Source organism: Balaenoptera physalus (genome assembly GCF_965194825.1).
Source record: "Balaenoptera physalus genome assembly, chromosome: 2".
Lineage (NCBI taxonomy): Eukaryota > Metazoa > Chordata > Mammalia > Artiodactyla > Balaenopteridae > Balaenoptera > Balaenoptera physalus.
Window position 1 is genome coordinate 79,041,476 of NC_138883.1, and position 18,856 is coordinate 79,060,331.

The window sequence follows — 18,856 nt, forward strand, 5'->3', positions numbered from 1 at the left end:
AAAGAACCAAAACATAAAACAGAAGTAATACTGTAACAAATTAATAAAGACTTTAAAAATGGTCCACATCAAAAAAATCTTTAAAAAAAAGAACCCCCAAACACATTTCACTAGCAAATCATATTATTTTCATCATCCCTATCCATACTTACCAAAGAAACAATGCACCTAAAAGCAAGAAACATCAATGTACAAAAATTTCACATCATTTGTTAGTAAACTCTGACTTATAATCTAGTTCAATTTCTTTCAAGCCAGAAGCTGAAAGCATCTCTTTTGATAGCATACTTATATTAAAAAAAAAAAAAATTAACATATCACTATTTTGTAACCCTCCCTGAATTAACAAATCTAGGTATTAAAGAGCAATATCACAAAAAGAAAGACAACCAGACATCATGTGCCTCCTGATGAAAGAATACACCACCAACAAGGATCTTGCCAAAGAGAGAATATCTCCGCCTGATCAAGCCAATTTGTAGAAAAAATAAAGAGCAGAGGGACATGTTGAACTGTACTGTGAGTAGTCAATTAGAAAAATCTAGACTGTGGAAAACTATACAGATCAAACAACTCAGGGTCTTCAACAGAAAGAAGAGAAAGGGATACAGTGGGTACCTGTAAAATAAAAGGCATCTTAAAATGTACAGGACTGACTATGGTGTCTAGGGATGCACAATTGGGTGATAAAACTATGAAGAAATAGTGAGACAGTGATTGCTATAAAAGTCAAGAAATGGTTACTTTCCAGAGGAGGAAGAAAGCAGTAAGTAGGAAGAGATACATAGGAGGATTCTGGGATAGCTGACAAGGTGATTATAAGGGTTTTAGGGTATTTCCCTTAAGATAATTAGTAAAGCTCTATCTTTATTTTGTGTGGGTTTTCTATATTTGTGTTTATTTTACAATAAAAAGGCAACACTTTACAAAGACTTTCTTTACAATTCTTATACTATATTTTTAAAATATCTGTCCCAATTCCACACTTATTTTCTCTCCTTGGGAGCTGGAAGCAGCTTACATAATTGTGCTGGATTAGCTCTGATCTTTGCCTATCTCACAGCATTGAATACCGTGCCCCACAAGCACAGTTTCACCCATGGTCAGTGAAGAACCATGGCAAGACAAGATGCAAAGACAAATTTTGAGAAGTCATTCTTTTCATTTAACTTCATTAATCATAGGAGCGAAAGAAAAGCAACACTTTATACTAAGCAAAATATGTTTTAAACTCAGACCAACATCACTGAATAGTACCAAAAGCTAGACATAAGACTGTTTACATTTTCAAGGACACAAACTTTTCATTAAAAAGACAAAATATTCTTGGGCTTCCCTGGTGGCACAGTGTTTGAGAATCTGCCTGCCAATGCAGGGGACACGGGTTCAAGCCCTGGTCTGGGAAGATCCCACGTGCTGTGGAGCAACTGGGCCCGTGAGCCACAATTATTGAACCTGTGCATCTGGAGCCTGTGCTCCGCAACAAGAGAGGCCGCGATAGTGAGAGACCCGCGCCCCGCGATGAAGAGTGGCCCCCACTTGCCGCAACTAGAGAAAGCCCTCGCACAGAAACGAAGACCCAACACAGCCATAAATAAATAAATAAATAAATAAAATTAAAAAAAAAAAAGACAAAATATTCTTAAGTGATATTCATACATATATGGTCACAAATGCTTTTAGTATGAACAAATTAGAAAAGTGAGAAAACAATGCATTAATCACTGTCAGAATATAAAAAGATATGAAGACTGATTATTCTGAAATCTAGTACAATTTTAGTGTACTGGGTTTATTGGAATTATGGCTCCAGGATATGACTCTGAAGAAACAATTTTCTTTTAAATAAATATACCAATACCTATATTGGCGATCTCTTTAAAATAGCCACATCTCTACTAATCATGACACTGTTGTTCAAAAATCTTCCAGGAATTTTTTTTTGAAATATGCCTTCAAAATGTGTCAGAATGCACTTTGGCATATACTCAATTGTGGCAAATTCTCATCATTAGAGGATGAGCATTTAGAAACAAATCTGTTGAAAGAGGTAGATGAACATACTAGGCAATACTACTCTGGATCAAAACTAAGGGTTTATCTTAACTAATGACAATGTCTTTCTTTTGGAGGTCATTAGCTGGCTCTACAAGGAATTCAAAAGAGCCTCTAGAAAAGGCTTTGAAAAATAAAACACTACCAAAGCCTGTTACAGTGACATAATGAAAGCTACACTTCTTGTATTATTAGGTCTCCTGAAAACACAGCTTTACGGGCACATTTTATACAGGATGATACACACACACACACAAACCCATATTCATTAGGCAATGCTTAAATTTAATAAAAATCCTTAATGCTAAGCATTCAAAACATTGAATAGTTTCTAGCTTCTAAAGTTGAACTTGAGGGTACCAGAAAATTACCCTAATGTATATAGCAGATAGGAGTATGTTCAGTTATATATGATGAATTCTAAACTAAGTTTCATGTTACATCTGAATACTGTACTTCATTACCATACCTTCCCCAGAGTAGTACTCAGTTGGGACAATATTTTCATCCCATATGATTTTCTCGGTTGGATACAAAGGCATCTGGTTCAACTGCTGAATCTGAGAAATTCGACGCTCATGACGCGATACCTAAAGGAAACAGGTTTAGAAAGAAAGTTAGAAGCATCTTTTTTCAATCAAAATAATTTATGGAGAAATTCAACACAAAGTATGGAATGAGAAGTTTCATGTCTTTGAGTTATTGTACCACTTAACAAGAGATTTTTTTTTTCCTTTTTTCATGTTCTCCACAAATCAAAGAAGAAAGAGGTACTGATTGTGATGGACTTTGGAATCAGACAGATCTGAGTTCAACTCCTAGCACCTCTACTTATGGGCTATGTGAAAGTTGGGCAAGTTACTTCAACCTCCCTGATTTTAGTTTCCTTTTCAGTAAAGCAGATTAAAATACCACTCCCTTCTTAGGTTTCTTATGAAAATGAAGTGGAATATTGTAAAATAATGTCAAAGTGTCTGGCACATGCCAAGACCTTAAAACCCACAGCAACACAGCATTCACCAATGTAAGAAAAAAAATGGGAGCCCTAAGTCCTAGGTTACAGTTTTCATTCTTATACTAACTAGCTAAATATTCTGGATAAGTTTATTAATAACTTGGCCTCAGTCTTCTTTGTAAAACGAGAGAGTTGTACTTGATGTTCTCTATGTACCCCTCCATTGTTAATACTGCAGTGATCTATCTCATATACAGAAATAAGTTAGTTACCTAATTAAGAGATGCTAAAATAATGATATATTTGAAAAATGTGTCACATTCTTTTCAGTAGAGATAGCATTGTTTTAGGAAAGAAGACAGTGTGATATCATCTAAACAATATGCATAGTTGAATTTTTTAATCATATTTGGTTGGATATTAGAAGAATCCAAAGCCTGAAAAAATCCTTTAAGAGGGGGAGGAAGTGAAAGATAATGCTGTAGCACCATAAATTTTTAAAACTGCTTTCTTTTCACATAACTATTTAAATTTTAAGGATGAAATCTTAACTATAAGACCCTAAAAAGCATAGATAGGATCAACTTTATACTCAAACCTATTTTCCATTAGAAAGGTTCCTGGAAAAGTCCTCATTTCTTTCTATAGTAAGGATTTATTATTAATCTCCGAAACCTGACTTACCAGAGAAGATTTTACATTATCAGAAAACAGGACAAGGAATTTTTAGAAAGCACTTGTAGTCAGAGACAACAAAAAGTGATTTGTAAGAAGGAAGGGAAAGACAGTGACCCAAGACATACATTTCATGCAAGTAAATATATCGATAAAAAAGTATTTTCTATACTTGAGTTAATTTAAAACCCTTCCCAAGGATTTCTCTCCAAATGGCACTTAAACACCTGTCACCAGGCTTAAAACACCTGCTACAAATAGTTTCCTGTTACTACCCCAAAATAAGCATATTATCTTCCTCTCTACAGTAAGGAACTGTATTTTATACCCTGTATTAGAAGTATTAGCTTGAAATATGTTACAAAAACATGTGCCCGTTATTGTTCCATATGTGTAAAAAAATGTATTTACAAATCCATGTAGTGTACATTTGTATAGGTATAAAAAATGTCTGAAACATATAAAAGACAACTCAACCTTATAGCAGTCAGCAAACAAAAAATTGAAACAAGTTTTTTTTGTTAACCCATGAGACTGGCAAAACTGAGGCAACTGATAGCGTCCAATGCCGATAAAAGCTTAAGGAGACATACTTTAATACACTGTTGATGGGAACATACAGCTTTTGGAGGACAGTTTGGCTGCATCTTTTATCTTTTAAATAAGCACATCAAATAATTTCACTTCTGGGTACCTCTCCTAAATGTCCACATATGGGCACAAAGAGGCATGTATTAGGACTGCATCATTATTTGTACTAGTGAGCATGCAAACAACCTAGATATTCATAGTGGCGTATGGTTAAATACTCATCCACTTTATGAAATATCTCACGGAAGTTTAAAAAATAAAGTTTATCCCTTCCCCTCAGTTTTGCTATGAACCTGAAACTGTACTAAAAAAAATAAAACCTCACACAAAAAAGTATTAGTTTAAGAGTTGATGCTCAAACTAATACTCATTTCCCAAAATGATTGAGAAATCCCTTAGAATTCTTAAACCACTAAGTCGGTAATAACTTTTTCTATTTTTAAACATTCCTGAGCTCGCTAGTGATAAAGGTATGGCTTAATATTCAAGGTACTATATTTAAATAATAACTTAAAAATAAACAGATAAATAAATACGAATATATACGTATTATCTGTGTGTGTGTGTGTGTGTAGGTATAACTGTGATCTCTTAAAGGCAGGAACAGTGTCGGCCATCTCTGTATCCCCAGTGCTTGAATCCAGTGCCTGACACAGATGTTGCTCGTAAATATGTGCATGGAACAAATCCATGCTATAAAGCAGTTTTAAGAGGTAAGAGACTTGAAAAAAGAAATCTAAGAGATGAAAAAAAAATCTGACAAAATCAAAAGATGATACAGTTCCCAAACAAGTAGGCATTACCTACCAATTTTTTAGCCCCCAAAAAAATCTGTACCAACCTACATCTTTAAGAATGATTCAAAAAAGTAGGGAAAACCACATGCAAAATTCAAAGAACATTAATATTTACCAACAATTCTAGAAGAAATTCTTTATCAGAAGTTGTGTCTTCACCTTTAGGAAGAGTTGGTAACAAGCAGAGGTATGATGCCACCTGGTGGAGTGTATTTGAACTGCAGAATAAAGAATATTCAGATCAGAATATTTTATTACAACTTAATGCATTTTTGAAACATAATTTTACAGATGGCTTAAAAATTTTTACGTAGAAAATATAATCCTATGACACAAGCAACAAATATATGAAATCAGCAAAGAGTTAAACCCCTAATACAGAATTCTCAAAGTGTCTTCTGCAAACCTCTCATGGTCCCCGAGATTGTTTCAGGGAAGCTACAAGGACAATACTTTTTCATATTAATACCAAGACATTATTAAGTTTTTTTCTCACTGTCTTTACATATACAGTGACAGTGCGATAATGGGTAAAACTGGTGGCATGGATCAAGGCAGTGGCACCAACCAGTACAATAAGTGGTCACAGCATTCCTCACTGTGACACACAGTTATTAAAACAAACAAAAAAACCCCACCAGTTTTGTTTAAAAATGTCCTTGATGAAACAGTAAAAAATTATTAAGGTTATTAAATTTGGACTTGAGTATCTGTTTTTTAAAACATCTGTGTGACAGAGTGGGAACTACACATTTTGCACACAATTTTTACTTGTGGAAAAAGAACGTTTGTCAGAACGACTGACAAACTTCAGTTATTCAGACTTGAATAATAGCAAAAAATCTGAACAAAATAAACCTAACCTTAAGGAAAATAACTGACAGTATATGTTGCCAAAGATAAAATTTGAATTTCAGAGCGAAAAACTGAAAATTTGAAAAACTTGCATTTGCCACTACTTACCTGACAGCTTTCAACCACTCAAATACAGTTTCATTACCCCCCAAAGCCCCTCAAACTCTCTATCCCTGTCCCTGGTAACCACTAATGTGTCTTCAATCTCTATAAATTTGCTTTTTCCAGAAGGTCAAATAAATGGAATCATACGTTATGTAGCCTTTTGACGCTGGCTGCTTTCACTCAGCATAATACATTTGAGATTCACCCACACTGTTGTGTGTGTCTGTAGTTGGTTCCTTTTTATTGCTGAGTAATATTCCATTATATGGATATTTCACAATGTGTTTGTTTACACACCAGCTGAAGCATATTTACATATTCCAGTTTTTGACAACTATAAATAAAGCCACTATATATATTTCTGTACAGATTTTTTCTGTGAATGTAAGTTTTCATTTCTCTTGGGTATGTCTGTGAGAACACTAGATCGCACAGTAAGCGCATGTTTGTGCAAGGAACTATCAAATCTTTCCAAAGTGGCACTACCATTTTGAATTCTCATCAGCAATGCATGAGAATTCCAGTTGCTCCACATCCCGGTCAAGAGTTAATATACTGTTGTTTTTATAAACAATTCTAATAGGTACATAATGGTATCTCATTATGATTTAAATTTGCTTTTCCTAATGACTAATGATGTTAGGCATCTTTCTATAGGCTTATTGAAATCTATATATCTTCTTTGGTGAAGTATCTGTTCAAATCTATAGCCATTTTTTTACTAAGTTGTTTTCTTATAATTGAGTTCTGAGACTTCCAGATACCAGTCCATCATCAGATATGTATTTAGCCAATATTTTCTCCCAGTTTGGGGCTTGTCTTTCATTCTCTTAACAATGTCTTTCAAATAGAAATTTTTAATTTTGATGAAGTCCAATTTATCAGTTGTTTCCTTTAAAGACTGTGCCCTGGTGTCTACAGAAATCTTTGCACAAAGCACAATCACTAAGATTTTCTCCTATATTTCCTAAGTTTTCATTTTGATATTTAGGTCTAAGATTCATTTTGAGTTAATTTTTGTATAAGATGTGAGGAATGGGTCAAGTTTCATACTTTGCATATGGCTGTCCAATTGTTCCGGTACCACTGCTGAAATTATCTCTTTTCCAGAGTTGCCTTGGCACCTTAGTCAAAACCCAACTAACCATATGTATATGTGTGGTCTATTTCTGAACTCGACCCTGTTCCAGTGATCTATAATGTCTACCCTGTTTTCAATACCACAATGTCTTGATGACTTTAACTTTATATAGTAAGTCTTGAAATTAGGTAGTGGAAATCCTCCAACTTTGTTCTTTTTCAAAATGGTTTTGACTATTCTAGTTCCTTTGCCTTTCCATATGAGTTTTAGAATAAGCTCGTCAGTTTCTATAAAATATCCCGCTGGGACTCTGACTGGAACTGAATTATATCTATAGATCAATTTGGGCAGAATTCACACCTTAACTGAGTCCTCTCATCCATGAACAAGGTGTACCTCTCCATTTTTAAAATCAATTCACTTTAATTGCACAGACTGCCTTAACATGGTTTCAGATACCACAATGAAACTAACTTTCAAGAAACCTACCAACTGTCAAGTTTTGATATGTATCAAAGAATAATATTCCTAATTACTTGAAAAAGCTTTTAAAATAAACTTCCCTCTGTGTAAGAGTGGATTTTCTTCATTTACTTCAGGCAAAATAACATCTTACAACAAACTGAAACCAACAGTAGATCTGCAAATCCAACTGTCTTTCATTAAGCCAGACATTAAAAAGATTTGCAAAACTGTAAAACAATGCTACTCTTCTCACTATGTATCTATTTTCATTTTGGAGTATATATTTTTCATTAACAATATGTATGAAATATACAATGGATTTTACTTGATTTTTAAAATAAATTAAATATTTAAAATTCCTCTACTTTTAATTTCTAATATAGTAAATATAATGGCTATAATCCACATTAAAAAAGTTCTCTGTGATCCTTAATGATTTGCAAGAGTATAAAGGAGCTCTATGGACAAAAATAAATTTCCTGGACAGACTATACAGCTATTACATTAAATGTATGAAAAAAAATCTACAAAAGTGCTTTAAAAATATAATATTTTTGTAATCTTTTGGTGAAGAAGGCCTTCTAAATAAAACATGTTATTGTTATTAAAAAGAAGATTGAAAGATGTGATTAAAAATTTAAAACATCTGTAATAACAAAATATACCATAAACAAAGTTTAAAAGGGAGAAACTGAGACAAAATAATTGCAACAGAACTAGACAAAATATTAATATCCAGAATAAAGGTTCCTTATTTTAAAAAATCAATAAAATGACAAACAATGGAATACAAAATAGCAAAGGATGACAACCAGAAAGTAACATATAATCACAGAATGCAAGTAAAACAATGAGAATTTTTTTGTCCTTGGATTGGCAAAAATGAAAAACGAATTTACCTAGTGTTGGAAGGGAGAGAAATAAATCCTCATACACTATTGATGTAAGTGTATAATTGGCATTTTTTGGGAAGATAATTTAGCAATATGTAACAAAATTTAAACACATAACCCCTTTGAATCAGCCATTCTGCTTCTGGGAATCAGTACTAAAATTTTTAAAATAGAAGTAAAAAGAATGTTCATTGTCTAATTGTTTGTTATAGTCAAAAATTTAAAAATTAAAGATCCGTCAACAGGCGAGTGATTAAAAAATAGTATGGTAGACCTGTTCAACAGAACTCAATGCCGTTATTTAAAAGAAGGAAGTAGACCTGTGTATTATTATAAGTTATTACATATCCTCATATGAAAATGAATGACCAAACCAATCTCAGTTCGTTTCAGTTTAAATAGCCAATTAACTACACATAAATTCTCCCCAGAGTTAAGGAAAATGAGGAGATAACAGAGCACAGTCGTCAAAAGTTAGGGCTCAGAATAAAAAAGAATGATATCTTGCCATTTGCAACAACATGGATGGACCCTAAGGCCATTATGCTAAGTGAAATAAGTCAGAAAGAGAAAGACATATACTGTATGGGTCACTTATATGTGGAATTTAATGAGTCACTTATATGTGGAATTTTAAAACAAACCCCCCCCCCCAAAAAAAACCAAGCTTACAGAAACAGGGAACAGATTGGTGGTTGCCCGAGGCAAAGGTGGGTGAAATGGTAAAGGAGATCAAAATGTACAAACTTCCAGTTATAAAATAAGTAAGTCATGGGTATGTAATTGTACAGCATGGTGACTATAATTAGTAACAGTGTATTGCATATTTGCAAGTTGCAAAGAAAGTAGATCTTAGACGTTCTCACCACAAGACCAAAAAAGTTCTATATATATGGAGATAAATGCTACCTAGACTCGTGGAGATCAATTTCACAATAAACACAAATATTAAATCATTGTGTTATACACCTGAAACTAATATAATGTTTTATGTCAATTATACCTCAAAAAAAAAAATAATTAGGGCTCAGAAGTCAGACTACCTAGGTTCAAATCCTATCTTTGGGGCTTCCCTGTTGGCGCAGTGCTTAAGAACCTGCCTGCCAATGCAGGGGACATGGGTTCCAGCCCTGGTCCGGGAAGATCCCACATGCCGCGGAGCAACTAAGTCCGGGCACCACAAATACTGAGCCTGCACTCTAGAGCCCGTGAGCCACAACTACTGAGCCCGTGTGGCACAACTACTGAAGCCCATGCGCCTAGAGCCCGTGCTCCGCGACGAGAAGCCACCGCAATGAGAAGCCTATGCACTGCAATGAAGAGTAGCCCTCACTCGCCGCAACGAGAGAAAGCCCGCGCGCAGCAACGAAGCCCCAACGAAGCCAAAGATAAAATAAAATAAATAAATAAATTTATATTAAAAAAAAAATCCTATCTTTGCCACTTACTTGCTGTGTGACTTAGTCAAAGTACTCAACTCTTCCGTGCCTCAGCTACCTTATATGTAAAATGGTACCTACTCCTCTCACATGAATATTTTGAGGATTTAATTATTTACATACTAGTAGAGTACCTATCACAAAGTAAATAAATGTATGCTATTATTGCTATTTTCAAAAAAGTATACTCACAGAGATGCCAGAGAACATTACAATTTAATAAATTTTAAACATGCAAAAATTTTCTTATGCCTAACCTCTAACATCACATAGGATGAATATTTACTGGTTTCTGTTGTATGTTATTTACGACTGATGGGATACCAGCTTATATTCTACTCTAAAAAAATTTAAGATCTAGGAAAAATATATGTTACAAAAAATAAAAATTTTACCAAAATAAAGAGAAGATGTATAATTATATTTAAGTGACTCAAAGATAACAAATGCTAGAGAGAAGCACTAGTTCTAGTTGTCAATAAACAGTAGTGTAACAAGTAACATCACCTAAAGTAGTGCAAAAATAACTAAAACCAAAAAAGAAAATTAAAATTCAGTTGTCCTTTCATATTGCCTTACCTAAGAGGTCCAAAAAACTTGATCAAGGATTCCCGAGTATCTACTTCTGCAACATTTGAGAGGGCAAAATCATAGAGTTCAGGGAAATGTGCAAAAGCAGCTCTCTAGAAAAGAACAGAATTAATTAATTAATGCCTACATATTAATATAATAAATTACAACTTATATACTGCATAATGGAAAAAAAATTTTTTTTAATTAATGCAATTCTCTTTCTTATATGCTTCTCATATGTGACCTCTGCCTTATTCAAAAGCATTAGACACAATGGGGAAAAAACCCAGAATTGTTCTAGCCGGAGAGTACAAAGAATCAATGTTCAGTTTTTGATTTCTAAAACTGTATTTTGAATATACAAGAAAATAGCCAGGAAGGCCAGCTTCACTGACAGGAGAAGAGAAAGAACAAAACAAAACACTTTATGATCAAGAACTGGCCTAACAAAACTATACGAAAGTCTCAAGGGCAACCCCAATGAAGAGGTATCTCAAGGGAGAGGCCTACAGCATAGTATGCTTGTGCCCTGCTTTACTTTGGAACTCTGGAAACAGAGAACCTCGCAGGGTAACACCTCCAGCCAACGTGGGGTAAGCTGCAAGAAAACAGAAAGAGCAGCATGATGCTGGCTTGATTAAGTGTGTGTGAAATAACATCCTTAGTCTTCCACAATGCTCATGTGGCACAGGGAAGAGCCACAAGTTTTCATGTGCTCTGTACTGGATGACACAGAAGGTTGCCAAGGTTATCGATGAGCCTGCCGTGAAACAACTACAGGCAATGGCAAAATGACCCTGAAACCAAGCCTGGAAGTGAGCTGCCTGAGCTGGGAAACGAAAGCGAGTCCGCTCCCAGGGGGACTCCAGCACCATCAAGAACAAGGGCTGGGGCCTTGTCAGTAGGCTGACAACCCAGCCCCGAGGCAGCAGTCACTGTGCCTTGCTGGTGGCCATGAGAACAGCCACACACCACACCCGCTGTGGTCACTTCAAGGGCAGAGGCAGAAGGACAAAAACACTAATGTTCTGAGAAAAGCAGGAAAAGATGTCTGAGCTGATTATGAAAGACAATTTGAACTTAAGTTTGGCTGAGTCTTTACCCAAAAAAAGACTCTTTAAAATGTAAAGAACTGAATTACTTTAAATTGAGAAATAAAAGCTGCCACCAGACAAAACTGAGTTCAAGAGCAAAATGAGCTCAGTAATAGAAACAAAGGTACTTTGGGGGCATATCTGAGCTGCATTTGTAAATTTCAGTCCCATTACATGTGTTTATCTTTAAAATGTACAAAGCACTTACACATACTTTGTCAAGTTGAAATACTCTTTCATAAAATAAAACTGATACTTAAACACACTAAACTGGCCCAGTAACTAATATTTTTTGAGTGTCAAATATCAATATACTGGTTCTCAAGATTGAGAACTATAAAAGAAAGCATTCTTTTTCATGAATCCATCAGAATTAGCAATATTTTAAAAATTCAAGATGAACACACTATTAAATTAGTATCTTTCCTATTTGTACTATATAAAACCTAAATTATTTATGACTCAACTTCATGCAGCAGACGCAAAGGCTATAATGCATTTCAATTACCTGTAGAGAAGTAATTCTATCATAGTGAATCGTAGTCATCTCATTCTCTGTCAGAGCGTTCCCAGTCTGATCATTAATCTCAAAACCAGTATAGAACTTAAGCATGTCCAAAAGCTGAAAGGATACATTTAAATTAATAAACTGTGTAAACATGAGAACAAGAAAGCAAAAATAGACAGTATTAAAAATAATAAACAAGTCCACATACCTTCTTAGAGGTACTGAAAAGCTTTGGAATGTAAACATTGCAACAAACATTTCAGCACATATACAAACGTGTTTTATTTATGTGAGCATAAAGTATATGCCTTGTGAACAAACTGTTAAGTCTATTTCATACACATGGTCTACTTCTACAGGAAAGAACTTCAACTGCAATCCCAATACTAAAGAGACATTAAGGAACTAATCAAAGGAAGTCAATCATTTTAATGGAAAAAAAAAATCTATCTACATAGAACTATACCATTAGAGGGAATTCCTGAGGTCTTATGCCACTTAAAATTTTCTGACAAGGGTTTTGCAATTCACAATTAGAGATACTCTTCTCTATGCTTCTATTAGAAAAAACAGCAAGGTGGGAAAAGCTAAGTTATTCATTCCTCTCTTCGGTCTCCATGGCCATCAAGCTTTCTCTGGCTTAGTTCCTGGTGCTTTAAGAAGGCCTGCTTTCCCCCTGTGCTGGCAGTATCAACAGAATCAACAGAATTTGGGGCTCCATTTGCTCCAAATTTTTATTATTCTTAATTCTAATCTATGGCAGATCAGATATTAGGATTTTTTAAATTAATTTTTATTGGTGTATAGTTGATCTACAATGTTGTGCTAGTTTCTGCTGTACAGCAAAGTGAATCAGTTATACATATACATATACTCACTCTTTTTAGATTCTTTTTCCATACAGGTCATTACAGAGTAGTGAGTAGAGTTCTCTGTGCTATATAGTAGGTTCTTATTAGTTATCTATTTTATATATAGTAATGTGTATATGTCAATCCCAATCTCCCAATTTATCCCTCACCCCCCACATATTAGGATTTTAATGTATTTTACTATATGCAACAAATCACTGGGTAAAATTTAATAAGAGAATAGGAAAAAAAAGGAATGCTCACAGATACAAGATAAAAGGATTCTTAGGACAGTGTGCAAACACACACACGAAAATTTTATCTCCAGCTGTGATCTCACTGAAAGGCGAGTGTTAGATGTTTGTTAGAAGACTTTTCTTCTGGATGACATTACAGGAAATGGGAAACCTTAATAGCGTGTCTTCCTACCCAAGGCAGTAAACAAAGTTCACTTGCCTTCCAACTCAAGGCAGCAGTCTAAGTGTATATGTACTTCCACACTATCAACTGCCTCTGTCACCATCGTCTTATGCAAAGAGAGCCATGATATTAGGGCATAGTTCACTCGAAATTAATGCTTATCATCTATTATAGTCCACAGTGGTTACTGACATAGAATCAAAATATATATGAGTATGTGGGACTACATCACACATAATTTAGTCCAATAATAAAATCACATATGATTAACAAAACGTTTATTTGAATTACCTATTCCCCTCAAATTTAATAATGCTTAATTGTTTTACTGTTTACATTAATAAAATGAATATTCAGAAGAGAAAAAAGGTTATAATTAAAATTAGTACAGGCCACCTATACAAGAAGGCATCCATTTTGTATATTAAGACTTGGTTTTACTTTAAAATGACTCATTAGGAATTTACATCATTCAATTCAATATTTAGCAAAATATACGTTGCACCATGCCCCAGTACTCCCAGGTGCATGGCAAAGAAAGCAAAGATTGACTTAGAAATGAAAACAATAAGTATGTTCAGATCCACCAGTGCTCACCTGGGAAAAAAGATGGCCATCCTCTTCTCTACGAACAAGACTGGAAAGGTAACAGTGAACCAAAAGGTGGGAGTCATCCAGGATGGTATTAAACCAGCGTCTTGTGGGGAGTAGGGCCTAGAGAAAATAATCACCACAGCAATAAGTCTGCATGCTCTCCCAGCTACAGGTGAAGTCTACTGATACATGGCGCAGAAGTGTTAGTCACATACAAAGTACCCTCAGCCCCCCAAAAGACACTCTGCACAAAGCAAAGGGTCTGGTCCATGCTGTAAATAAATTCAGTGGTAATGTTTCTAAATAAAATCCAGCACTGGAAGAAATCTCAGATATCCTGGCCACTAGTTTTCAAACAAAATCCTATATGAAATCCCAATATGTATTGTGTGCAGGTTTAAAAATGGGGAAAAGGGAGTGGAAAACCCTAAATGGAGATTCCTTTCTCAGTTTCCTCTTCCCATATCATCCTATGACAGTCAGAAAGACAATACTGAGAAACTATGACAATCACAGTTGGGAAACCACTAATCTAGTCAAATACCCTCACGTTAAAGGGGGGGTTACTGAGATCCTCAGAGATTACAGTTACTGGCAGAGCTGGAATCTCAATGAGGACCTCATGAATGACTGATAGTCCAATACTCTAATCCTCGTGTCTAGAAACCACCCTAGCTCTCCTGATAAGGAATGAACAGAAAGGATTTTCTTTCAATTTCCTGCATTAAAGAAGGAGAGGAAAGGAAAGGAAATGAATTCAATCTGAACTATACAAACTCTGCGTCTGAACTTTGTATCCAAATCTTGCACCTAGTAGCATGAAATCTTTTTTAAAAATCTTAATTTTAAAAATTGACTATAGCAAGCAGCTGTATCTTTCTTCATCAATAATATTAGGCACATTTAGAAAAGTGAGATTATTAAAGAGATGGCCATAAATCTATAACTTCAGCCCTTTTTAAAACTCTACGTAGGGGTATTAACTGTGACACAAAATAAATTGCCATTGCCGGACTCATGTTTAATGACTATACTAAATAATGTTTTTTATACAAATGCAGCCATTTGACAGTCATCTGAAAACTTCAAGGGTCAATCACTTTTGACTTTCTTCTCTATAAGACATTTTGAAATAGGTACAAACAAACTAAGGCCAGTTTGAGGTGATAAAGAAATATTTCATATATAGTCATAGGCTTAATCTTAGCCTCCTTAATGATAATGTAACAGAAAAGTCACTGTACACTTCTTACCTCCAGATCAATCATAAGTTCAATAAATCTTTCACAGTAATGAACTTTGTCCATAGTGACAGGTTCTAGACATAACAGAGAAAACATGTTAAAACTTTCTTACTTAGGGCGTTCTATGGTACTATATCTTAAAATTGGCAGTTATTTAGTTATTTAAACAAGGTTATTTGTCTCATTCATCAGGATTGGACTAACTATGGTTCAGAGCACAGACCTCACATATATTTCAAAAAGGGCAGGCCTTACCCTTACAGTAAGCTCTATAAATATGAGAAAATGAAAAATGTAGCTTAAGTGAGAGACACATTTTAAAAATCAGACCTGCAAAAATATTTTTAAAGTGTTAATTTTTAAAAATCTGTACCAAATGATTAGATTTTGAAAAAACTTGAATAGAAAAACTAGAAAGGCAGTTTTATCACAGTTATTGACCTACTTTCCTTATTTTCTTCACATACTAAACATCTAGAACTTCTTTCATATGCATAAACACATACATGTATGTGTACCTGTATACACACAAAGAGAGATATATATATATCTATCTTTAGAATGCACAGAAAATGGGTGGGGAAGATACAAAAAAAAACTAATTAAAGGGACAATTTTTGTGACTTTTTTTCACTGTACATGTATTAACTTTGACATTAAAATGTCAATGACGCATAGAACAATAAAATATTTTTAAAATCACTATCTTGTGTTACTCACGAGCATTAATGTACTATTTTTAAAAACATTTTTGTTTTTAAAAGAATTACAACCTTGTGACATGACATGCTTTCAGAATACAAATGTCTTTTTTTTCTAATGTCAGAAAATGTTCTGCTGTTTTACCAGCTGAAACCATCCTGACAAGACTGTTTCAATTGAAAAGGAGATAATTTCAGGGTCCCCAGGCTAAGGACTCCCAGCAGCGAATAAACCAGTGCTAGACCTGTAGAAGGCATCCTACAAATGCTTAAATAAATCCACTTTTTTACTTGTAGCATACAGGAAAACAGAAGGCTTTATGTGAAGAAAGAAATATGAATACTTTTGTGACTAACACATGCCCATAATCCAAACCCTAAAATAACATAACTATAGAATTTCACAGCTGGAAAAGACCTCGCAGAACATCTGTACTAGCTCTCCATTTTCCAGGTAAGAAACTGAGGACCAGAGGAAAATGACTTGATAAAAGTATAGAACAAAGTAATGGCTGGTGAGAACTGGAATCCAGGTTTTCTGAGACACAGTCTAGGTCACACAGCCACTAAAACTAAAGAATTTAAAGGAGCGACTTTTAAATTAAATCCATTCAAATCAGTCCTCTGTTGTATCTTTTGTTCTTATTACTGTCAAGGGAAAATAATTTTTTCCAAAATTTTAAAAGTGAACAAGAGCTGTATTTGTATTTTTATTTATTGCTTGAGAAAATTACTGGCAATGGCCTGTTTAAGATTAGAACGTGATGCTTGGTACTCAATTTCTGCGTTCTGGTGGATAAAACAGTATATTTTTACACTAATTGGCCCTACTAGGCATAATTCTTCAGAGCTGAAGCCCTGTTATTTCAGTTTCAGACACCAATATATCTTTATTGTTTGCTTTTTATGTGTATTGTGTATTTTTCCTTTCTTCTGATAGCAGTCCTGACATCTCAGACCATACTACACAGATTTCCTTTATAACAATTGATATGGACAGGTTGTCTGTAATGACCCTGTAAAATGAAACTACACACAATCTTTTTTACTCTCTTATAAATTAGTTTTCTGTTTCCTAACTATATATTTTATCTGTTTTTATGCCCTCTCTGAACTGGCACACTATTTTCATCACCTTGTTGGTTCCTTTGCCAGAAAGTTAACAAATTTTGATTAAAGCTCAAGATCAATCTAAGAAATTTTGTTTTCTGACAATATATTATGACAATGGCAACAGTTAGTAGTTTATAGGATGTTAAAATTACTGCAGGCCCTATATTGTTGTATTTACTTGACTTTCAAACCTTTCTATGTGACATCAATTTTTTTTTTTTGGCCACGCTGCGTGGCTTGTGGGATCTTAGCTCCCCGTCCAGGGATCAAACCCAGGCCCACGGCAGTGAAAGCACTGAGTCCTACACACTGGACCACGAAGGAATTCCCAAGATGACATCAATTTTTATGACCCTAATTGTTACAGACATTACTGGTTCTCATTATTACTATTTGTGCCAAGGAAACCAAATCTAAGTCCTCTTTCCAGGTTTAAGGTTCTTAACTGAAAGATTTAAATACACAAATATTAAGTGACTTAGATTACAAGCATATGACAATTTTTTCTTTATACTGATGTAGTAATATTGATATTATGCCCCAAATCAGGTACCATAAATTAGCATTTATAGCATTAGTATCTACTCGTCACTGAATTACAGGTGTGATTTTCGGTTGTAAACTATTACTTGCGGGGGCGGGGGGCAACATTTATAAGTAAATAATTGTATTTCAGTTTAAACAAAGCTACAATCTGATTCATATATATGCTATAATCTCTGCTGCATATAAATATGGTACACCTACAGCATTGTTCTTAGATTATATTCCAGTTAGAAAATAAAATATTAACAACCAATGACATATCATACATAGCATACATAAATCCTTATAAAGATCTTGCCAACCCAGAATAATGTAATTAGCTCTTCCTGGCACATAGGTCTATCACACACACACACACACACACACACACACACATCTATCTATATACAGTATAATCATGATATATTTTGAAATTTATACTCTACATAGCATATATTTATATTTGTTTCATCAATAAATGGGGGCCACGATGGAGGAAAATCCTTCCCATTTCATCTTGTAGCTCGTATTTCAAAATAATTCTCCTCTTCCCCTCCTAACAATATTTGATATTGCTTGAAGACACTACTCAGCAAATTGTAAATGCCATGTAGATAGGGTCTGTGACTGTCTTGTTCACCATGTCCCAGAACCTTGTTCAGGACCTTTGGCTTATAAGCAAGCTCCAAAAATAAATAAATGAACATTTTAATAACCATGCTGGTGCCCCTAAATTACGTGAATTTCTAAGGCAGCCACAATACTCAGACTGGTAACTTATTTGAAAAGGGAAGGACATAACCCCTTGTCAATATAATTTAAAATCATTCTGAGAGCAGTTTTTAGACTAAAGATTAGTAAATACTGTATGGGCATCTAAATGGTAACTTCACAAATGAGCTGAGAAGAGGAATATAGTTACCAGAAAGTGGGACTGATTTCAGCACAGAGATAAACTTCTGGATGAGTTGTGAAAGAAATCTTCTTTCTTGATAGGCTCTAAAATCAGAGAGATAACAAACAGTGACCAAATTATTTTTGAGAAATAATTATTTCAAAAGTAAAATTTAAATGCTGAACAGCCTTCCTTACACTGTTCAAAATGTTCCATTTCTCTCTGAAATCAGGACCATAATTTAAACACATAGCTTCTTCTTTGAATGTAAATACAGCACTACATGAAGAAAAGAAGAGCCTCATTACTGGCCTAATAAACCAGCCAAGAAAGCATCTCTATCTTCTTACTGTAAAAGTTTTCACTTGTGATTTAAAGGTCAGGACTAGAAAGTTTTCAAACTTTCATTTACAGTCTGCTCTTGAAA

General features: G+C 34.5%; 1 protein-coding gene across 7 annotated transcripts in view; it reads right to left on the reverse strand.

The window, feature by feature from the left end:
• AQR (aquarius intron-binding spliceosomal factor) overlaps positions 1-18,856 on the reverse strand; it is a 124,194-nt gene that overhangs the window by 82,764 nt on the left and 22,574 nt on the right. For all 7 annotated transcript variants that reach the window (XR_014261212.1, XR_014261213.1, XM_082452349.1 and 4 more), the window contains exons 9-15: positions 18,457-18,533; positions 15,205-15,269; positions 13,955-14,071; positions 12,087-12,200; positions 10,491-10,594; positions 5,189-5,291; positions 2,525-2,645 (exon numbers count right to left, since the gene is read on the reverse strand). Coding sequence is in view for 5 of the 7 variants with exons in the window: in XM_082452349.1 (XP_082308475.1) it covers positions 2,525-2,645; positions 5,189-5,291; positions 10,491-10,594; positions 12,087-12,200; positions 13,955-14,071; positions 15,205-15,269; positions 18,457-18,533 (701 nt within the window). In the remaining 2 variants the exon portion in view is untranslated. The remainder of the gene's footprint in view (positions 1-2,524; positions 2,646-5,188; positions 5,292-10,490; positions 10,595-12,086; positions 12,201-13,954; positions 14,072-15,204; positions 15,270-18,456; positions 18,534-18,856) is intronic.